This window comes from Peromyscus maniculatus, chromosome 16 (genome assembly GCF_049852395.1).
Source record: "Peromyscus maniculatus bairdii isolate BWxNUB_F1_BW_parent chromosome 16, HU_Pman_BW_mat_3.1, whole genome shotgun sequence".
NCBI lineage: Eukaryota > Metazoa > Chordata > Mammalia > Rodentia > Cricetidae > Peromyscus > Peromyscus maniculatus.
Window position 1 is genome coordinate 59,931,996 of NC_134867.1, and position 17,563 is coordinate 59,949,558.

Consider the following 17,563-nt stretch of genomic DNA (forward strand, 5'->3'; position numbering starts at 1 on the left):
GTGAGCATTAGGTGAGGGAGAGGCCGAGGTGATAGGACACTTTGCATTTTAACTCTTTCTTCACACGGGGAAACTGAGTACCAATTCCCTTTCTTTCTTTTTCTTTTCTTTTTTCTCTTTCTTTTCTTTTTTCTTTTATTTTTTTGCCTTTCCTGGATCTCACTCTGTAGACCAGGCTGGCCTCAAACTCACAAAGATCCGCCTGCCTCTGCCTCCTAAGTGCTGGGATTAAAGGCGTGTGCCACCACCGCCCAGCGACCAATTCCCCTTTCAAGAATGGCCCTGTAGGTGTGCAGAGTTAGGCTGGATCCTTGTTTTCTGATGAAGTTTACCCGTTTGTCCTAAACCCCCATGCTTTTTGTGTCCTAGACAGCCTTCTCTACCCCCATACATGGTTGTGGCTCATAAGACCCAGCCATGGACCACTGCCTTCACTCAGCTTGGCTGCACACCTCAGGGAACCCATACCTGGCTAGCTTCAGCAGGGCGATGTCAGCTCGTTTGGGCTCCAAGAACAGTTTGTTTACTTGTAATTGCTGAACGTCTGACCCACGAATGTCTTCCTCATGCGCACCCAGGACAACCTTGTAGAATGACGGTCTCGAAGATCTAGAAAAGACAGTGACATCAGAAACAGAACATAGTCCACACCCTTCCCTGGTGCCTTCCTGTGCCACACACTTCGCAAGGCCTCCCAACACATACAGCCACCAGAACCTGTGACTCCTGGTTGGCAAGAAACAGAGTCCCAGGTTTGTTTGACCTAGACAGGACCAGTGCCTGCCACTGAGCAGATCTGTTTCTCCAGGCCCACGCTCTGCTCTGGGTCCTTTGCAGATTTTCTTTAGAACATTTCCCTCTTGCTGGGTTGTTCTGGTGACTGCTGTGGACTTCTGCACACATATTCCTGGGTCCCTTTATATTATTACCACGGAAGGCAGGAAGGCAGGGTGGGAAGAAAGGAGGGAAGGAGGGAAGGAGAGAAGGGGGGCCAGTCTTTAGGAGGAGACCTCATGCCAGTTACCCATGGAACGTACTTCTCCAAGCAGTGCGCAGCGGTCAGCACCCACTCCGGGGATATTAAAGTTCCTCCGCAGAAGTGCTGTCCAGTGAGTCTAGCGGGGAAAGCAAGAACTTCCATTTAGGACAAATGTTTCGTTTCATTCCGTGGCACAGGAAATCAGAAAGACAAGTTTATTCCCAGCAGACAGGGCTGCCAGCCCATGTACAGAATGGTGGGGATAGTGCACCATCTCTCTACCCCACTCTTAAGATACCTGGGAAAGTATTGGGTGCCACCTCTCCCCATGGAGCAGAGGCAGAGGCTCCAGTGTGAAGTCCTGGGCCTGTGCCTTGATCTATTAGTCCTTGACCCCAACATAAACAACCAGTCAAAACTTGCCCTGGGGGCTGCCTTTATTTCTTATTAGCTGGAGTTTTACAAAAGTCTCCATGACTCATCCTTCGAGGACCCTCAGAGCAATAATTCAGGATAATTAGATCCCTAACTCTCAACCAGGGTGTAATGGCTAGAATTCGAATAACTTAGTATGTAGGATCAGGTCAGCAAAACAAACAAACAAACAAAGCCTGTGGCTGGAGAGACGGCTCAGAGGTTAAGAATATTGGCTGTTCTTCCAGAGGAGCCGAGTTTGACTCCCAGCACTTACAGCCCTCTGTCGATCCAGTTCCAAGGGATCTGCTGCCCTCTTCTGGTCTCCAAGGGAACCAGGCACACACATGGTTCACATTCTTACAAGCAGGTGAACACTCATATAAATATAATAATAAAAATAAATCTTTTTTTTTTTAAAAAAAGAAGAATGTCAGTAACAGAGTGCAGCCAACCGTGCCCACATCTGCCAGTGGCATTCTGCAAGTTCACAGAGAGACAACAGTTGAGCATGCACAGAGGTATGGAAGTGATCCAGGGAAGCCAGCACGCCTGTGATGAGCCTGCTGCACGTGGACACTTTAGACGCCATGTCCAGGAAAAGTGAATGAAGGATTACAGATGTTTTCCACCACGGACAGCCCTGCTCCCATGGGCTCAGATGTATCACCCTTAAACCAGGGCAGTCACAAGCTCGCTTGCTCATATATTTGTGAATGCATAAGCGGCCTCTATGTTAAATTCAAGGGCGTCACAAAAAGGCACATAATCTTGTCAGACGCTGGCATCTCTGACAGGCAAGCTCCTTCATGAGCCCCCACGTGCACAGTGCCACTTTTGTGAAGATATTCCTTTCATTTTACAGCAGCCAGGGAGCATATGAACCCCTAAAGCAGCTTCCATGTTCTCTGGGAATGTTATCATTCCACATAATATATTGTATTTACAGAACTTAATGACAGCAGCCCAGAGTTGGGTTTTTTCCCCCCTTAAATACGATTTTTGGTCATTTTCAAAGCAGGGAAACTAAGAAGACAGCTTTTTAAGCTTTCTGTGGCTGTGTTTACTCCTTAGGAGGATGTAGAGGAAGGTGGTAAAGCTCAGCAGCGTTGGTTTAGCGTGGCAGCTTTGTGAGGCTCACATAAGCAGGTGGGGAAAGGTTCTGCAAATTCTTACCTTGTTCTAAGACTGATTTGCCAGGGCCAGGAGTGTCGATGGGCCACACAGCCACCCACCACCCTCCCAGGGCATTTCTTCGGCTCCACCTGAGGCTTCCCACACTCAAATGCTGATGCTGTGAAATGATGTGGAAGAAGAAGGTCACAGTGAGGCAAATGTACTGGTTCTGTCAAACAGTCCTGATAAATTCATGCCCCGTGGCCGGGTGCCAAGTTTGTGACATTCCCAGAGTCATAAGCAACCTTTGGAATAGTTCCCCTGAAAAGTGGTGGCAGACAGCACAGAACCCTCTCCTCTGAAGGAGCTATAAACTCTATTTCATTAAATTGGTGTAGCATAGAATTAAAATAAGAGCTTTTCTTGGTGGACTTTGCTCGACCAACATAGTTATCTGTAATATACTTGATATATTGTATTTGGAACACCAAGCTTTGCTTGTCAACACCATCTATGCCCAGCCTGCTGCCTGCAGCCCACAAGAATCTCAGGACATCTCCAAATGTGGCCCAACACATCTGTAGATGACAGCATCCTGTTACAATGTCAAAATTCCTGAACCATGGAAGATTTCCTGAAGGTCATAGCTCTTATCCCCATTGAAAGACAGGATGGTATTTTTTTCCTTGTGAATCTGTGTGAGTCATATGTCTGTCTGTGTATATCTGTTTCTGTATGTGTAGACAGCAAGTACACTATCCTCAGCTCAATTTTACCTTCACTGTTGTAGAATATTATTTTAAGATGTGTTGTATTTGTTTATGCTGTAGAACATTTGTTTTAATGATGTAAAGATGTGTTGCATGCTTTTATGTTGCATTTGTTAACTCTGTGAAGCTGTGTTACTGTGCTTGTCTAAAACACCTGATGGTCTAATAGAGAACTGAACGGCCAATAGTGAGGCAGGAGAAAGGATAGGTGGGGCTGGTAGGCAGGGAGAATAAATAGAAGAAAAAAACTGGGAGAAGAAGAAAGAGCAAGATCAAGGAGTGAGAAAAGAAGGGTCCAGCCACCCAGCCACAGAGCCAGCTAGGGAATAAGAGTGAAAGTAAGATATACAGAAGTAAGAAAAGGAAAAAGTCCAGAGGAAAAAGGTAGATGGGCTAATTTAAGATGGCAAGAAACAAGCCAAGCTAAGGCCAGGAATTTATAATTAAGAATAAGCCTCTGTGTGTGATTTATTGGAAGCTGGGTGGTGGGCTCCCCAAAAGAGCAAAAACAACCAACAAACTTCTTTCTGCTGGTTTAAGCACAGACCCAACCCTCCCTCTCCCACTTTACCCCACCCCGCACACTGCCCCAAACAGCATACGATAATCAACCACTAACACTCAGCCCTTGTGCCCCCATCTGCTTTTCCTCTCTTAACCTCCTGTATGTGCCCCTTCTTATCACCCAGCCTGGCAGTTAACTAGAGAACAGGGTCTGCATCCCATCTTCAGTAACTCCCGCTAACAGGGATGGATGCAGGGGATATTCAAAAACACTTCTTGGTGGCCTGCAGCCCCAAAGTCTTCAGAAAGGTAACTGTAGGCATTGTTCATAGCATTCCCCAGAAGAAATTTCTCTGTCTTGAGAGTCCACACTCTGGGGTAGCTGGAACCCGAATTTTCCACTTTCTCTTTGCCATGGCCTGTTCTGAGAATCTATGTAGAGAAGGCTTTTTCAAAAATAGCTGTGTTGTGATGGGAACACCCTCTCTGAAGCTCAGGGATGACCGCTGCATCTTGCACTTTACACACGTGCACATGCTAGTTAGTGTTTGTCAGCTTGACCCAAACTACAGCCACCTGGGAAGAGGGAATCTCAGCTGAGGACTTGACTCCGTTGGATAAGCCTTTGGGCAAGGGGTGGGGCATTTCCTTGATTAACGATTGATGCGGTAGGGCTCGGCCCACTGTGGGTGGTGCCATCCCCTGGGCAGGAGGCCCTGCGTGGTACAAGTAGGCTGATCCAGTTATCAGGAGCAAGCTGGTAAACAGTGTTCCCCCACGGTCTCTGCTTCAGTTCCCATCTTCAGATTCCTGCCTTGAGCTCCTGCCTGGCTTCCCTCGGAGATGGACTGTGGTGTGAAAGGGTAAGCCCAACACACCCTTTTCTTCGAGTTTGCTTTGGGTCATGGTGTTTTATCACGGCAACAGAGAAACTAACTAGAACGGACATTGGTACCAGTCAGTGAGTAGGCGATCGCTGTGACAGACCTCATCATGCCATTTTGGGGAGGATTGTGGGAGAGTTTTGGAGATTTGGGATGGCACTTAATGAGCTCTTCTGTGGGAGCTTAGAAGACAAGAACGTTGGGAAAAATGATGGCCTGACTTGTGACATTTCAGATGGGAGTTTGAGAGTCCCTCAAAAACATTACTGGCCCTGTTTACGTGGTATTTAGAATTAGGAATCTGTGAACTAAAACCTTTGCTTTGCTTTGCTAGTATAGTTGATGCCGGTCAGCTGGGGGCAAACAACCAGCTGTGATTAACAAGAGACCAGCATCACGGAGCTGGAACCTCCTGGAGACTCTCTCCTCAGGTTAGCACACAGGAGATAACAGGAGTCTGTTTGGGGTGGGGGTGGGGTGGAGCTGCACATGAAGCTGGCAGCGGAACTTGGCAAATTGTGTCTAAGTATCTCCCATGAGGTACTGGTTTAGAAGGCATGAAGGAGTTATGGAGAGCAGCTGAGACTTGGCATCGTGGGATGTGGCTTTGGGTACCAAGGCCTGACTCTTGACTCATGCTGAGAAAGCCCCTCTGGTACCCCAAGGCTATTCCAGAGGAGATCAGAGGTGAGAGGATCTGTGAAGCCAGGACACAGAGTCTGGGGTTGGAATGCCAAGCCAGGCACCACTTAGAGGCAGCCTGTGCAGGGAAGGTAAAGACAGTGGAGGAGGGGCGGGCGAGGGATAGAAACTGAGAGCAGAGACTGAGAGACACCGAGACTCCAGGAACTTCCGGGTAAAGAGGCCACCAAGACAGTTTCTTCTGAATAAACACAAGCCCCCACTAGAGAAGAAGGTCACCATCCACTTCCCTAACTCTGGAGGCCTCGGCGCTATCTTACAGTAACACTGACAAGCAGAGCCCTGCCCGTCACCTTCCCCTCCCCTTCCACTCCCTGTCCCACCCCAAAGCCACCTACAAGCTCCTAACTACTGGCCCCAAATACCGGGGACACACCCAGGGAGAGCTAAGCCCCTCCCTCCAGTCCCAGCCGCCCCTCCCCCAGGCTAGCACACTGGGAGGAAGAGGAGTCCACAATGACAGGTTCTGACTGCAGAGTGGGTGCGCACAGAGCGAAGCAGCTTCGCCTGCAGACGACACATCCCAATCTCAAGAACTAAGGTCAACGCCCCTTTCCCAGGTCCCGGCCTCTTCCTCCCCAAAGGAGTCTCAAATCCCCAAGGATGGGACCCAACGTGCCATCTCTAAGTTGGTGGTTAGTGACTAGAAAATCAGGACACAGGGAGGAGGAGTGGGGTTAACAGAAATTTTCCATGAAATGTTAGGAAGATGTCTTGTAGGCTTTCAATGTGTGTGTGTGTGTGTGTGTGTGTGTATGTGTGTGTGTGTTTTCTCCCTTCTCTGATGCTGAAGAGGAAAATATCTGTGGTGCTTTATATGAAAAATGTCCTTCAAGGGCTCATGGATGTGAATACTTGGTCCTCAGGTGATGGACTTGTTTGGATAGGTCAAGGAACTTTTGAGATGCGGAGTCTTGGAGGAGGAAGTACATCACTAGGGGCGGGCCTTGAGAGTTAGTTAACCTCAGCCCACCTCCAGTTCACTCTGCTTCCTTGGGTGCAGTTGATGTGGTCCCTAAGCCACACTCCTGCCATCATAATGCAGTCTCTGCCATTGTGGATGTCTAGTTCCTTGGAACAGTAAGCCCTGAGTGAGTCCTTAAGTTGCTTTTCATCATGGTATTTTATCATAGCAGCAGCAAATTCGCTAATGCGCGTCCTAGCCCAGTGCCTCTGAACTTGTTCTGTGTGCATCTCAAGTCGGAGGCGGAAGAGTTCATGGGAAGCCTCCTGGAGCCCATTAGTGAGTTCCCTTCTACACTTTGAGGATTTAGCTTTAAGTCTAGTTGATGTGGGGCCAGGACAATAATAGGCCAGGTTTGAGATGCTCGTATGAAAGAGGGCTCAGGGTAAGAGGCGGCTTTTTCTTCCTCAGGGACACCTGGCTTGAAGCCCTGTCCAGGGTGGGTGGTTGTTCTGTGTAGGACCTCATGAAGAAGATGACCACTCTGTGTTGGAAAGTAGCTTCCTTACAAAAAAAAAAAAAAGAAAGAAAGGAAGAGAGGAGAGAAGAGAGAGGAAGGGAAGGGGAGGGGGAGAAACTTACCACACAATGGGACGTCACAATAATCGTAAAGTTTTCTGGGGTTCATTGTATAGCACCAAGGACCATTGACATCACCATCTGGGTTTCGGCAGTACTGAAAAGAGACAGGCATTGGAGGGGAGGCTCCCCTGGGGTGGAGGGGATCCAGATGCAGAGACCTAAACCTTTTTAGAGGATGGGAGTGTCCCTCTGCTTTCTTCCCTTCTTGCTTTTGGATAAAGTTGGTTTAGGGTGTTTATAAAGCCCCAGTGTCAGACTGTCACTGATCATGTCTCTGCTCAAACCAAGGTCCAGCTAGGCAGCCGCTCCCTGAGCCCGATGTAATAGAGCCAGCCATCAGGGACAGTGGGGCATTGCTAGCTGTCTTGTCATTGGTTAGCTCCGATAATCCTGTGCCCCATGAAGCCTGGTTGTTGATTAAAATGTCGGTACCCTCCATGGGTCAAGACAGAAGGGCCATGCTTTCTCTGATAGTGTGAAACAATAAATACAAATGTGGTCTCTGCTCCACGGTTTCTGACTCCTACAACCTATGCTGTATCCAGAGGAGCATCAGACCCAGCTCCTAAAGCGTTTGTGACTTCCTTGATTGACAAGAGCATCTTTTGTTCTAAGGAAGTGACCAAGAAAGCCTCTAGAGGGGCTCGGGATGTGGGGGTGGAGGGGGTTGTGCAGAACCAACTGTGAGCTAAGCACTGGGACCTCTAGCCATACACTCTGACCCCCGACAGAGGGAGACGGCCTGATGGTTGCTTTGGTCACCAAAGGTCAGTACTGTGAACAACCACGTCAATATAACAAAGCGTCCATTAAAAATAAAAGGCACTGCCGGGTGGTGGTAGTGCACGCCTTTAGTCCCAGCACTCGGGAGGCAGAGCCAGGCAGATCTTTGTGAGTTCAAGGCCAGCCTTGGACTACAGAGCGAGATCCAGGAAAGGTGCAAAGCTACACAGAGAAACCCTGTCTCAAAAAGCCAAAAATAAATAAATAAAATAAAATAAAGGGCATGTATTCAAAGAGATTCCCAGGAGTTCTGGGATTCTGGAGAACGATGTGTCCAATGAGGTCAAGGCTCTTCTCTGTCCACACCCCTCCCCATGCAGTGCCTCCCACAACTCTTCACAGCAGTTATCCCAGGAGCCATGAGATCTGGCTGTTCCCAGACAGTATCAGAACGGAGTCAAACTGTAGGACACCCAGATGTGGCCTCGGCTTTGTCCTCCCGACCCCCGCCCCTCCGACCTACTCCAATTTGGTGTAGCCCCAAACTCAATCTGTTTAAAGGTTGGTCAGGAAAATGCAGACCAGAACTCGAATCAGGGTGGCTTACATTCTTGTCCAGACCTGCCCGGGGGTTCGTCTGTGGGGTGAAGATGCTGTGCCTGTGAGGCTCCTGGGCAGCCCATTCCTGGCAGGGAATGCCAGCGGCAGTCACAGCCATTTTGCCCCTATAGTCTTTACCATTCCTGTGCATGCAGTCTGTAGGAAGGGAAGAGGGAGGTTATGTACCCCTGGGTAGTCCGAGCATGACCCACGAGTGTGTTAGTGCTGGCTTCTCTAATACAGTGGTTCTCAACCTTCCTAAGACTTTAATACAATTCCTCATGTTATGGTGACCCCCACCATAAAATTATTTCCATTGCTTCTTCGTAACTCATTTTACTACAGTTATGAATCATAATGTGAATGTCTGTTTTCTGATGATCTCAGGTGACCCCTGTGAAAGGGTCATTAGACCCTCAAAGGGGTCTGGACCCACAGGTTTGAGAACCGCTGCTCTAATATGTTGGATTGCTGTCCAGTGGCAAATGCAGTGTCTCGGCGAACACTGACATGCTGGCAGTTAACAAGACTTACTACTTAGTTTAAGAAATTGCCAGCGGTGGTGGCACACGCCTTTAATCCCAGCACTTGGGAGGCAGAGCCAGGCAGATCTCCGTGAGTTCAAGATCCAGGACAAGCACCAAAACTACACAGAAAAACCCTGTCTCCAAAAAAAAAAAAAAAAAAAAAAAAAAGTTGCCAGAAATGTTTCCAGGCACAGGTTTGGAAACCATCTCAACATTGGTAGGATGTTTTAGAAGGGGAATTCAGGTTAGAACACAGGAAAACCCAACTTTACAACAGTATGAACAGTTAGAACACCTGGAGGGCTCACAGAGTGCGGTAGGAAACTGTCCACCCACCTTCTGCTAAAGATCACCTCCCCACCTGCCCCAAGATAGCGCTGAGTCTCATTCCACACAGCAGACCCTCAGCCCACACTGGTGTCCCACACAGTGTGGGAGCAGCCACATCAGTAACACTTCCTCCTCTGTGTCCAGTGTCCATATCTGCCCACAGACATCAGGCCACTGGCTCCTTACCTGGCTCAGCGGTGGCCTGCACGTTTGGAATTTGGGGAACCATGGGTGATTCTGCAGGACCCGCTCCGGTCTCAGAGCATCTCCTCAGGTTGCAGTATTCCCACCTGACTCTTGGGTCAGTGGTGTAGCACCAAGGGCCCTTGTCGGCATCTGGGTTCCTGCAGTAGTTCATTTCTAAGCCGCTGCAAATCCCAAGACAGTGTGGTCAGCAGTGGTGGAGGAATCCAGCTCCTTCTCAGTTTTGTTACAACAACATTAGCAAGGTACCTTTGAAACATCCCATTGAAGATACTAACATGCATAATCACAAATGGTCCTCTTAACCAAAACTGAGATGAAGTAAATATAATGTATTTATATTGTATACATTTATAATATATTTACATTGATGTATCAATGTAAATATATAATAATGTACAATATAATATATTTACATTGTATCAATGTAAAAGCAGGCATCATAATATTCTCCTTTGACACTCTGCTAAATACTTTTCCCCAATGTAGATCTTGAAATGTAATTTTAGATTTAAAAAAACAAACACAAATATATCGGTATCTTGCTTTGTTTGGGGTTTGGGCTGGGGACATTGTTTTTCTACACAGCATTTGTTATTCCCGGACCATTCTGGAAAAAGATGCCCCTTATGCACTGAGCCACTTTGCTGCCTGCCCTGGAGAATCATTTGTCCCTATGAGCCAGAGTTTGTTTCTGGACTGTCCCCATTTCCTCGGCCTGTGTCCTTTCCTGCCAACACCATGACACTACCGTGTCTTGATCACTACGCTTCTGTGGACTTGAGTGTAAACCCTCCGGAGCCATTCATTTAAACATTATCTTGATGATGCTGAAACATTTGCCTGTAAATGCTGCCACTTTCTCCAAAAACAGACTGCTGGGATTTGTGGGCTGACTCCAAAGCCTGACTTGGTAAGGGACTGATAATCTATTTAATCTTTTGATCGATAAACAGGATCTCTCTATATATATTGAGCTTTTAATTTCTCCTTAACAATGTTTAAGCTATTCAGTACGCAGTTCTTAGGTATGCTGTATTAAAGATTTCGCCAAGTATTTTGTGGTTTTCTTATATAGACCTGCTGCTCTTTGAACGTGCAGATCCCTCAGTCATTAGGACTGTCGGCGTCCATTAGTCACGTGCCCTGCGAATAAAGGTGGCTGTGCTTTATTTCAAACCCTGAGGCCCTTCCTTTTCTTCTGTCCTTTGCTCTCTTCCTCCCTCCCTCCCCTCTGTCCCTTCTTCCTCCTGTCATGCCTTCCTTCTTCCTTTCCTCTTCCCTCACATCCTGTCCCTTCCTTTCTCCTCCATTCTTTATTTCCTTTCTTCCTCCATTCTTTCCTCCCTTTCTTCTTTCCTTCCTAACTTGCTTTTTTCCTTCACTCCCTCTGTCCCCACTTCCTTTGTTCCTTCTTTTTCTCCCTCCTTCACGCCCTCCCTTCCTTTCTCCCTCTTTCCTCCCTCCCTCCCTCCCTCTGTCCCTCCCTCCCTTCTCTGCCCCTCTCTCTCTCCCTTCCTTCCTCATCTCCCTTCCATTGTCTTACTGAAGTGACTATCAACACTGGTACTCTCTGGCAATGCATCCCCCTTCAGAGCACTGTGCTCTGGGCCTGGTGAGGGGACTGAAAGACGTAGAGATGCAGATGCAGCTAGAAAGGTTGGCCTGGAAGCCAAGCACAAAGGCAAACTCAAACTCCACTCCAGTTAGAGTGACACACCCCCGTGCTGAGAGACAGCAGCGTGAACTTTAGCACAGGTTGGGTGATGGTACTGTTTCTAAGCTTTATGGTGACGTGTTCTCACAAGGTTTCCACCAGTGGGACCTTGCTACTCCTTGCTCCCACAAAATTTCTCAAGAAAGGGAGCCAGACGATGGCTTCTCTTCTCTGGGGCTCTTTTTGTGAAAGCCGAGTTCCTGACATTGTCTGCCCCATGTGCCGGTCTCATAGAAATTTGGTCCAAAGGAGTTAGCTTAGAGCCTGGGTCACTTGAGGGAAACCTAAGTCAGCTATTGATCCTCTCATGGTCCAAACCAAAGACATACGCATCTGGGAAATTCTCTGGGGTCTTCTGATGCCGGTGCGGGGTCATGGATGCCCAGGACTGGCACTTTTTCCCTGTGATGGTGGTGGATGAGGTGCCGCGGTAGCTCTGCCCATTGCCTTGGTAGCATTCCTGGACCACAGGTGTTTGCTCTGGTAGAACTGAAATCGAGGCAGAAGAAATGGAGCCAAATAAGATGTGGAGCAGACAGACCCGGGCACTGATTTATGACACACGCAGTAAGGCACTGTGGGAATTCCCACTGCTGCTTTTCCATATTAACAGGTAGAGAAACATCAAGGGCACTCATGCACACACAATGCACTCTCACACACAAGATTTATAGTGTTGTAGAACATACCGCAAGAACAAAACCAAACCCTTGGAAGAGGAACAGAAGAGGTCAGAGTACTGTTAACTGGAAATGTCATTGTGTACAAGTTATTTTTATGAATTGCTGCCAGGTGTTCATGAGAACAAGAGGACAGACAGGATGCACCATGATGAGGGCAGCAGGTGGGACTGGGTGAAGGACAGACCTGAAGTGCTTGCGTACTTCCCTAGACCCTCTCTTTGCTCATAGGACACTAAAGCCTGGAGCTTCTGGAGATGGGGTGGAAGGTGGCCCTGCATCGAGGCCACATAGAAAGCTGTTGCTTCTCAAAGATGACCACAGTCAGACACGGTCAGGTGGGGATTGTGAAATAGTCTTAGTTAGTTGTTAATGGATTTTTCTGGTGAAGATGACCAATATGTGTGGTGATATTTTATTTGTATGTTAATAAAGTTTGCCTGGAGATCAGAGGACATAGATAGCCAGTCATAAACAGAAGTCAGGCGGTGGTAGCACATGCCCTTAATCCAATCACATGGCAGGCAGAGTCTGTGTGTTCAAGGACACAGCCAAGCGTGGTGACACACGCCTTTAATCCCAGGACCAACCATAGAGACCTGGAGGTCTGTATAGACAGGCAGTGATGAGGAAGTGATGTGGCTGGGCTTAGAGCCAATGAGAAGGCAGAACAGGAAGGCAATAAAGGCGCAGGTTAGACAGGAAGAGGCTCTCTTGGGAAGTGATGATGAGGTGGTGAGCTAAGGTTAGTTGGTGGCTATTGCTCTGATCTCTATGGCTTGCATCCCTGGATTTGGCTCTGTGTTTATTATTTAATAAGACTGTTTAGAAATTCATCTACAAATATGTGTGAATAAAAGGAGAATTTCAGCAGAGGTAGAAACTTCTAAAACTAGTAACAACATAAAAATTCAAGAGCAAAATCCACTGCATCAGAGGTGGTGAATTCCTTCAATGGCTTGATCAGCAGTTGAGACAGCTAAGGGAATAACAAGTGAACTAAAAAGGTGCAACACAAAAAAGAAAAAAAGATGGATGGTGGAAATGAAATGGGATAGAACAATTACTTAACAGTGGACTTAAAGCCAACCACACACAATTAATATGAGTGCAAGCATCTCAGTCAGGAGAGTAAGTCACACCAACACTAGTGTGGCAAAGGCTTTACACCAGTAAGATAAAATCGGAATGAGGAATATTTTCAGAAGCAAGGGAAGACGTTATACCATAACAAAGGAGACAGTTCATCAAGAAGATAAAGACATTTTCAATGTGTGTGTGCCTACCAACAGAGCTTCTCAATACAGAAGGCTAACAGCAACAAAAGAAATATAGACTAATCTATTGTTAAAGTTGGACATGTAAGCAATACAATAGGAATACAGAACCCTAATAAGACTTGTTTACATGGACTTTTAGAAAAAAAACAAAAACATTCTGAGCACAACAACAGTCAACTTTTCCAGAGCTCGGGAAACACTCACCAGGGCTGTGTCCTGAGCCACTAGACAAACAACAGATTGAAAACACCGTAATTGAAAGCGTACAAGCGGCACTCTGACTCACAGCATGAGACCACGTGGAGCAAAGGCCCCACACACTGGCAGGCCGTGAAGAGGCCCCGGGAGCACAAACGTGAACGGAGCAGTAGGGCCCTCAGCGAGCGCTCGTGACCCACTCTTACCCGAGGAATCGGAAAGTTCTGGCAGTGATGCGGAGGAATCACAGGACGGGATGTCACAGTATTCCCACCTCACTTCGCTGTCGGTGGTGTAGCACCAGGGAGCACTTTCTCCATCAGGGTTACGGCAGTAGTTTTCTTCCAAATTTCTGGAATACAAGTATGAGTTTTGCTCTTCAAAGAGTTGAATAAGCAAGGCGTGTACATGCTTGTTAGAGGGATGCTGCACATGTCTAAGACTCTAGAATTACATACTGAATGACTGACAGGTACCAGAATGAAGCTTAAGTCAAGCTTAGGCCTCACATAGCGTGTCATGGACTCTGGCCCAGAAGAATGGATGGCTAAAATCTATTCCTTGTCTTCGTGGGAGGGGCTAGGTCTTTAGTTCCGTGATGGGCACTGTGTTGTGTGTTGGAGTACTGAGGCTTTTCCATACTGCTCTTGGAGTCTCGAACTTACTAACTCTAGAGCTGAGTCTAAGAATTTGCATTTCCAGAAAGTTCCTGATGGTATTGGTGGGGCACACTTTGAGAAAGACTTGGAACAGGAAAAACATTACTGAACGTCAACCTTCCTTGCATGTGACCTGATCAGTCTTCATTTTTGAGTTCTTTATAGCACAACCAAGGTGGAGTCAATGGACTTCACAGCCCACAGGGACAGGGTAGGGAAGGAGTTGGGAGGGACATACTTGCAGGGGAAATTTTCTGGTGTCCTGTTGTGCTTCTGAGGAGTCTGCTCACTCCAGCGCTGACAGGTTTTCCCGGACACAGTGACAGCCACGGTCCCTCGGTAGTTCTCACCTCTTCCCTTCAGACATTGGTAGGTTGGACCCGGAGGAGGAGGGGGTGTTGCTTGATGAGGGGAAAGGATTGGTCATGAATGGTTTTCTATGAGGAGCTCACCAGCAGATGTTATGGGAGGGCGGATGCAAGATGCCCAGCTGTGCCCTCTGGCTCCCCTGCTGAGATTTTACACTTGGGAACAGCTTAGTGTTTTCAGTTTGGTAGAATCTGTATCTATAAGACCATTTCATCGGCAGCTTCTCTAAAAATGGACCCTTGAGTCAGACGCTTCTGTCTCTGGTCTTTTGTGTTCATCAAGCATGGCAAGGGTCGGTGTTAAATCCTCTCCCCGCCCCACATGAAGCCCTTGCACATGCCAGTGATCTGAGCCCTTTGATGAAGAACACGTGATTCACTGGGTAAACACAACTGAGCAGCACCCACCTCCCAGACAGGCGCACAACTGAGAACGAGCCCATGGGAAAAGGTAAGTGTCTTTGATACGTGTGCATCTTAACAATAGAGCTTCGAAATACAGAGGGCAAACAGAAATCCACCATGAAAGCTGGATACGTAACCACCCATCTCTCAATAGCCAAGAAAATAAAAATGCTGAAGAGCAACACTCACTGAGTATCTTTAAGGAAAAGTGTACAACCGGAAATTAAGATGTTGTTGAGAGGACAAAAGAAAAGGAAAAACTGGCATAAGGAGGTAGACTGTCTGAGGATCTCTGCTTCTCAGTGATGGCCCAGCCAAGGAGGGAGGCTGTCCCCGCATTCTTCTCTAGCATTTGCTCATGGTCTTTCTACAGTTTCAGACTCTCCATTCCCGTTATCCCAGAAGGAACAGTGTGAAGTAGCTTCCCCCATGTGTCACTTTTATGAGCTCTAGTTCCCCTGAGCACCCCCAAGTTAGACGTCTGAAACATCTAGGTTCTCACAGACACCTGTGTTGACAAAGCAGCAGTTAGGAACAAACTCTGGCTGGTCATGAAGTTCATGAAACAGCTGTGCTGGCGGGCTCCCTTCAGCTCGGGGAAGACTGGAGTGGCAGAGGCATCACCCTGCATTTGAGCGTGATTATGAAGAAGGGAACTGACCCGACTAACGCCATGTCCTTTTGTCTCTAGTTTTACCTCTTTAACTCTTTCTTCCTGGGTCACTTGGTTCTATAGTCACCTTGGATTTGAGGAATGACTGGGCTGATGAATAAAGCTCTGTGTGTGTGTGTGTGTGTGTGTGTGTGTGTGTGTGTGTGTGTGTGTGTGATGTTCACAGGGGTGCAAGTGGAGGCCAGATGACTTCCCTGTCATTTCCTAGACATTTTCACTTTTTTGGAGACAGGGCCTTTTACTTGGAAGTACCAAGTAGGCTAGACTGGTCAGCTGGTCAGCAAGACCCAGGGATTGGCTTGTCTATACCTGCCTCTGCCTACCTCCACCTCCCCAGGACTATGATTATAAACTACTACCACCATGCTCAGTAGTTGTTGTTGTTGTTTAATGTGGGTTCTAGAGACTGAACTCAGGCCATCAGACTTGTGGGGCAAGCACTTTACCTACTGAACAATCTCATGAGCCTCTGGATCATGACAAGAGTGAAACTACCCCTAAGAAACTCTGAACCTCTCGGGACAGATTGTCCCTGAGTGAGGGCAGCTGTACACGATGGTGAGCGTGCATCCCAGAGAACCATCATCTCCTGGGAACCAGACCTCTCAAGTGATGATGAAGACAGCTTGTCCAGCAGAAGCCGAGCTGAGATGATACTCAACAGCCCACTGTGACCGAGACCACCTGCACCATCAGCTACGTGAACCCTAAGCCCCTCTTTCTTTGTTTCTCCCCTTTCTAGAAAGTCTCAGAGCTCCTGCCCACCCCTTACAGATGAACTGGGCGTCGCTGAACCCCTTTATCTGTACTTCTCAATGTGGCCACATGGATGACATCTTTTTCTGCTTGTGTGTCTTTCACCGTTTCTGCTTCTTTAGAGTGGGTATTGAGTCCCGTCGGTTAGGGCTGCTAGAGCTGGAGTTTTGTCTTAAAACTGATAATATTTACCAAAGGCAGAAGTCTCTGAGTGAGGAAAAATCAACAAATGGGTACTCCTATCAGCTACCTAACTAGCTAATAAATCGGATGAAAGGGGACAACAGCATCCTGCAGATCTGTGGGCCACTCCTTAGGACCTGCACTCAGCACCAACACACTTCCAGAACAGGACAGTAGGGGGCGCCCAGTGTATTGGGTATGAACCGAACTTACTGCAGCGGGGGATGTCGCAGTATTCCCAGCGTTTGTTGGGGTCTGTGGTGAAGCACCAGGGGCGAGGCTCCCCGTCAGGATTGCGACAGTAATTCATCTTCAGGTTCTTGCTTGGAAATCTGGGTGGACAAGCAGGATTTTTTTTTAATAGCAATAATGAACATTCATGCACAAGAATTTTTGAGAATAAGCAACCATTTAGCAACCTGCAATTAGAGGAAGGTGGCCCTCTGTTGGCAATCCAGGAAGAAAGATAGGCTCAGTCTTCCAAGGACTGTATTTCTAGAATTTTCCACGCTCAAGACTTACAGAAAAGGGTGAGAGACTGTATCTTTCTAACCATCCCAAATTTTAAAGTAAGCAAACTCTGGTTATCTAGCTACAAATAATAGCAATCTTCAAAGAATAAAGTGCTCACCACCTGAAGACAGTGGTGTAGTGCTGGTGGGAAGTTGATGCCTGGTCCTACTGGTCTACCAGGCTCCTGCCCCACTACAGGAAGCTTAGAGAATCCAAGGTGAGGGAGACCTCCTTGGCAGGGACCCAGGGGTTTAACTGGGAGATTGTCTCTGTTCCTGGTTCCTCTCTGAGACTGAGTGCTTAGGACAAAGAAAAAAGCTAGCAATGATCAATTCATTCCCCCTCTTCTGGCCTTCTGCAGGTGACTTGACTTAGTCACGCTTTGAAGACACTACCATGCTTGCCTTTGAAAGGCAATGGCAGGAACTGTATTTTAAGCTAATGGCATGAGAGATGCAAAAACTCTATGATGTCATTGCCCACAGGATAGCTGTGGCTTAGCCACATTACCTTGAGTCTTAGAGTCCTTATTAACAGTACTGGTGTCATCACAGAGGGAGGGGGAAGACCATGGCATCTGTGGGGAGATGTTTTCCTGTGCAAAATGTGAGCTTGAATCCTTGCAAGCGCTCGCTCTGAAAACAATCATTGCTGTCTGGAACAGGGACCCCCTGCCCTTGGCACTGTTCTTAAATTCATAGTCAATTTTGAGAATTGACTCAGTGTAAATACACACAAAATATCAGGGATTTGTAAGACCCTTGATATTCATTCACCCATAGATCACATTCAGAAATTGACACTGTAACTGGTCTAAAAAAGGAAAGGAAGG

At 47.5% G+C, this 17,563-nt stretch overlaps 1 protein-coding gene across 1 annotated transcript in view; it reads right to left on the reverse strand.

The window, feature by feature from the left end:
* Window positions 1-17,563, reverse strand: part of Plg (plasminogen) — a 40,274-nt gene that overhangs the window by 8,288 nt on the left and 14,423 nt on the right. Inside the window, exons 7-16 of the mRNA XM_006978024.4 lie at window positions 16,432-16,550; window positions 14,072-14,234; window positions 13,381-13,526; window positions 11,346-11,505; window positions 9,282-9,463; window positions 8,246-8,394; window positions 6,916-7,009; window positions 2,570-2,687; window positions 1,038-1,115; window positions 469-609 (exon numbers count right to left, since the gene is read on the reverse strand). Of these exons, the coding sequence (XP_006978086.2) occupies window positions 469-609; window positions 1,038-1,115; window positions 2,570-2,687; window positions 6,916-7,009; window positions 8,246-8,394; window positions 9,282-9,463; window positions 11,346-11,505; window positions 13,381-13,526; window positions 14,072-14,234; window positions 16,432-16,550 (1,350 nt within the window). The remainder of the gene's footprint in view (window positions 1-468; window positions 610-1,037; window positions 1,116-2,569; window positions 2,688-6,915; window positions 7,010-8,245; window positions 8,395-9,281; window positions 9,464-11,345; window positions 11,506-13,380; window positions 13,527-14,071; window positions 14,235-16,431; window positions 16,551-17,563) is intronic.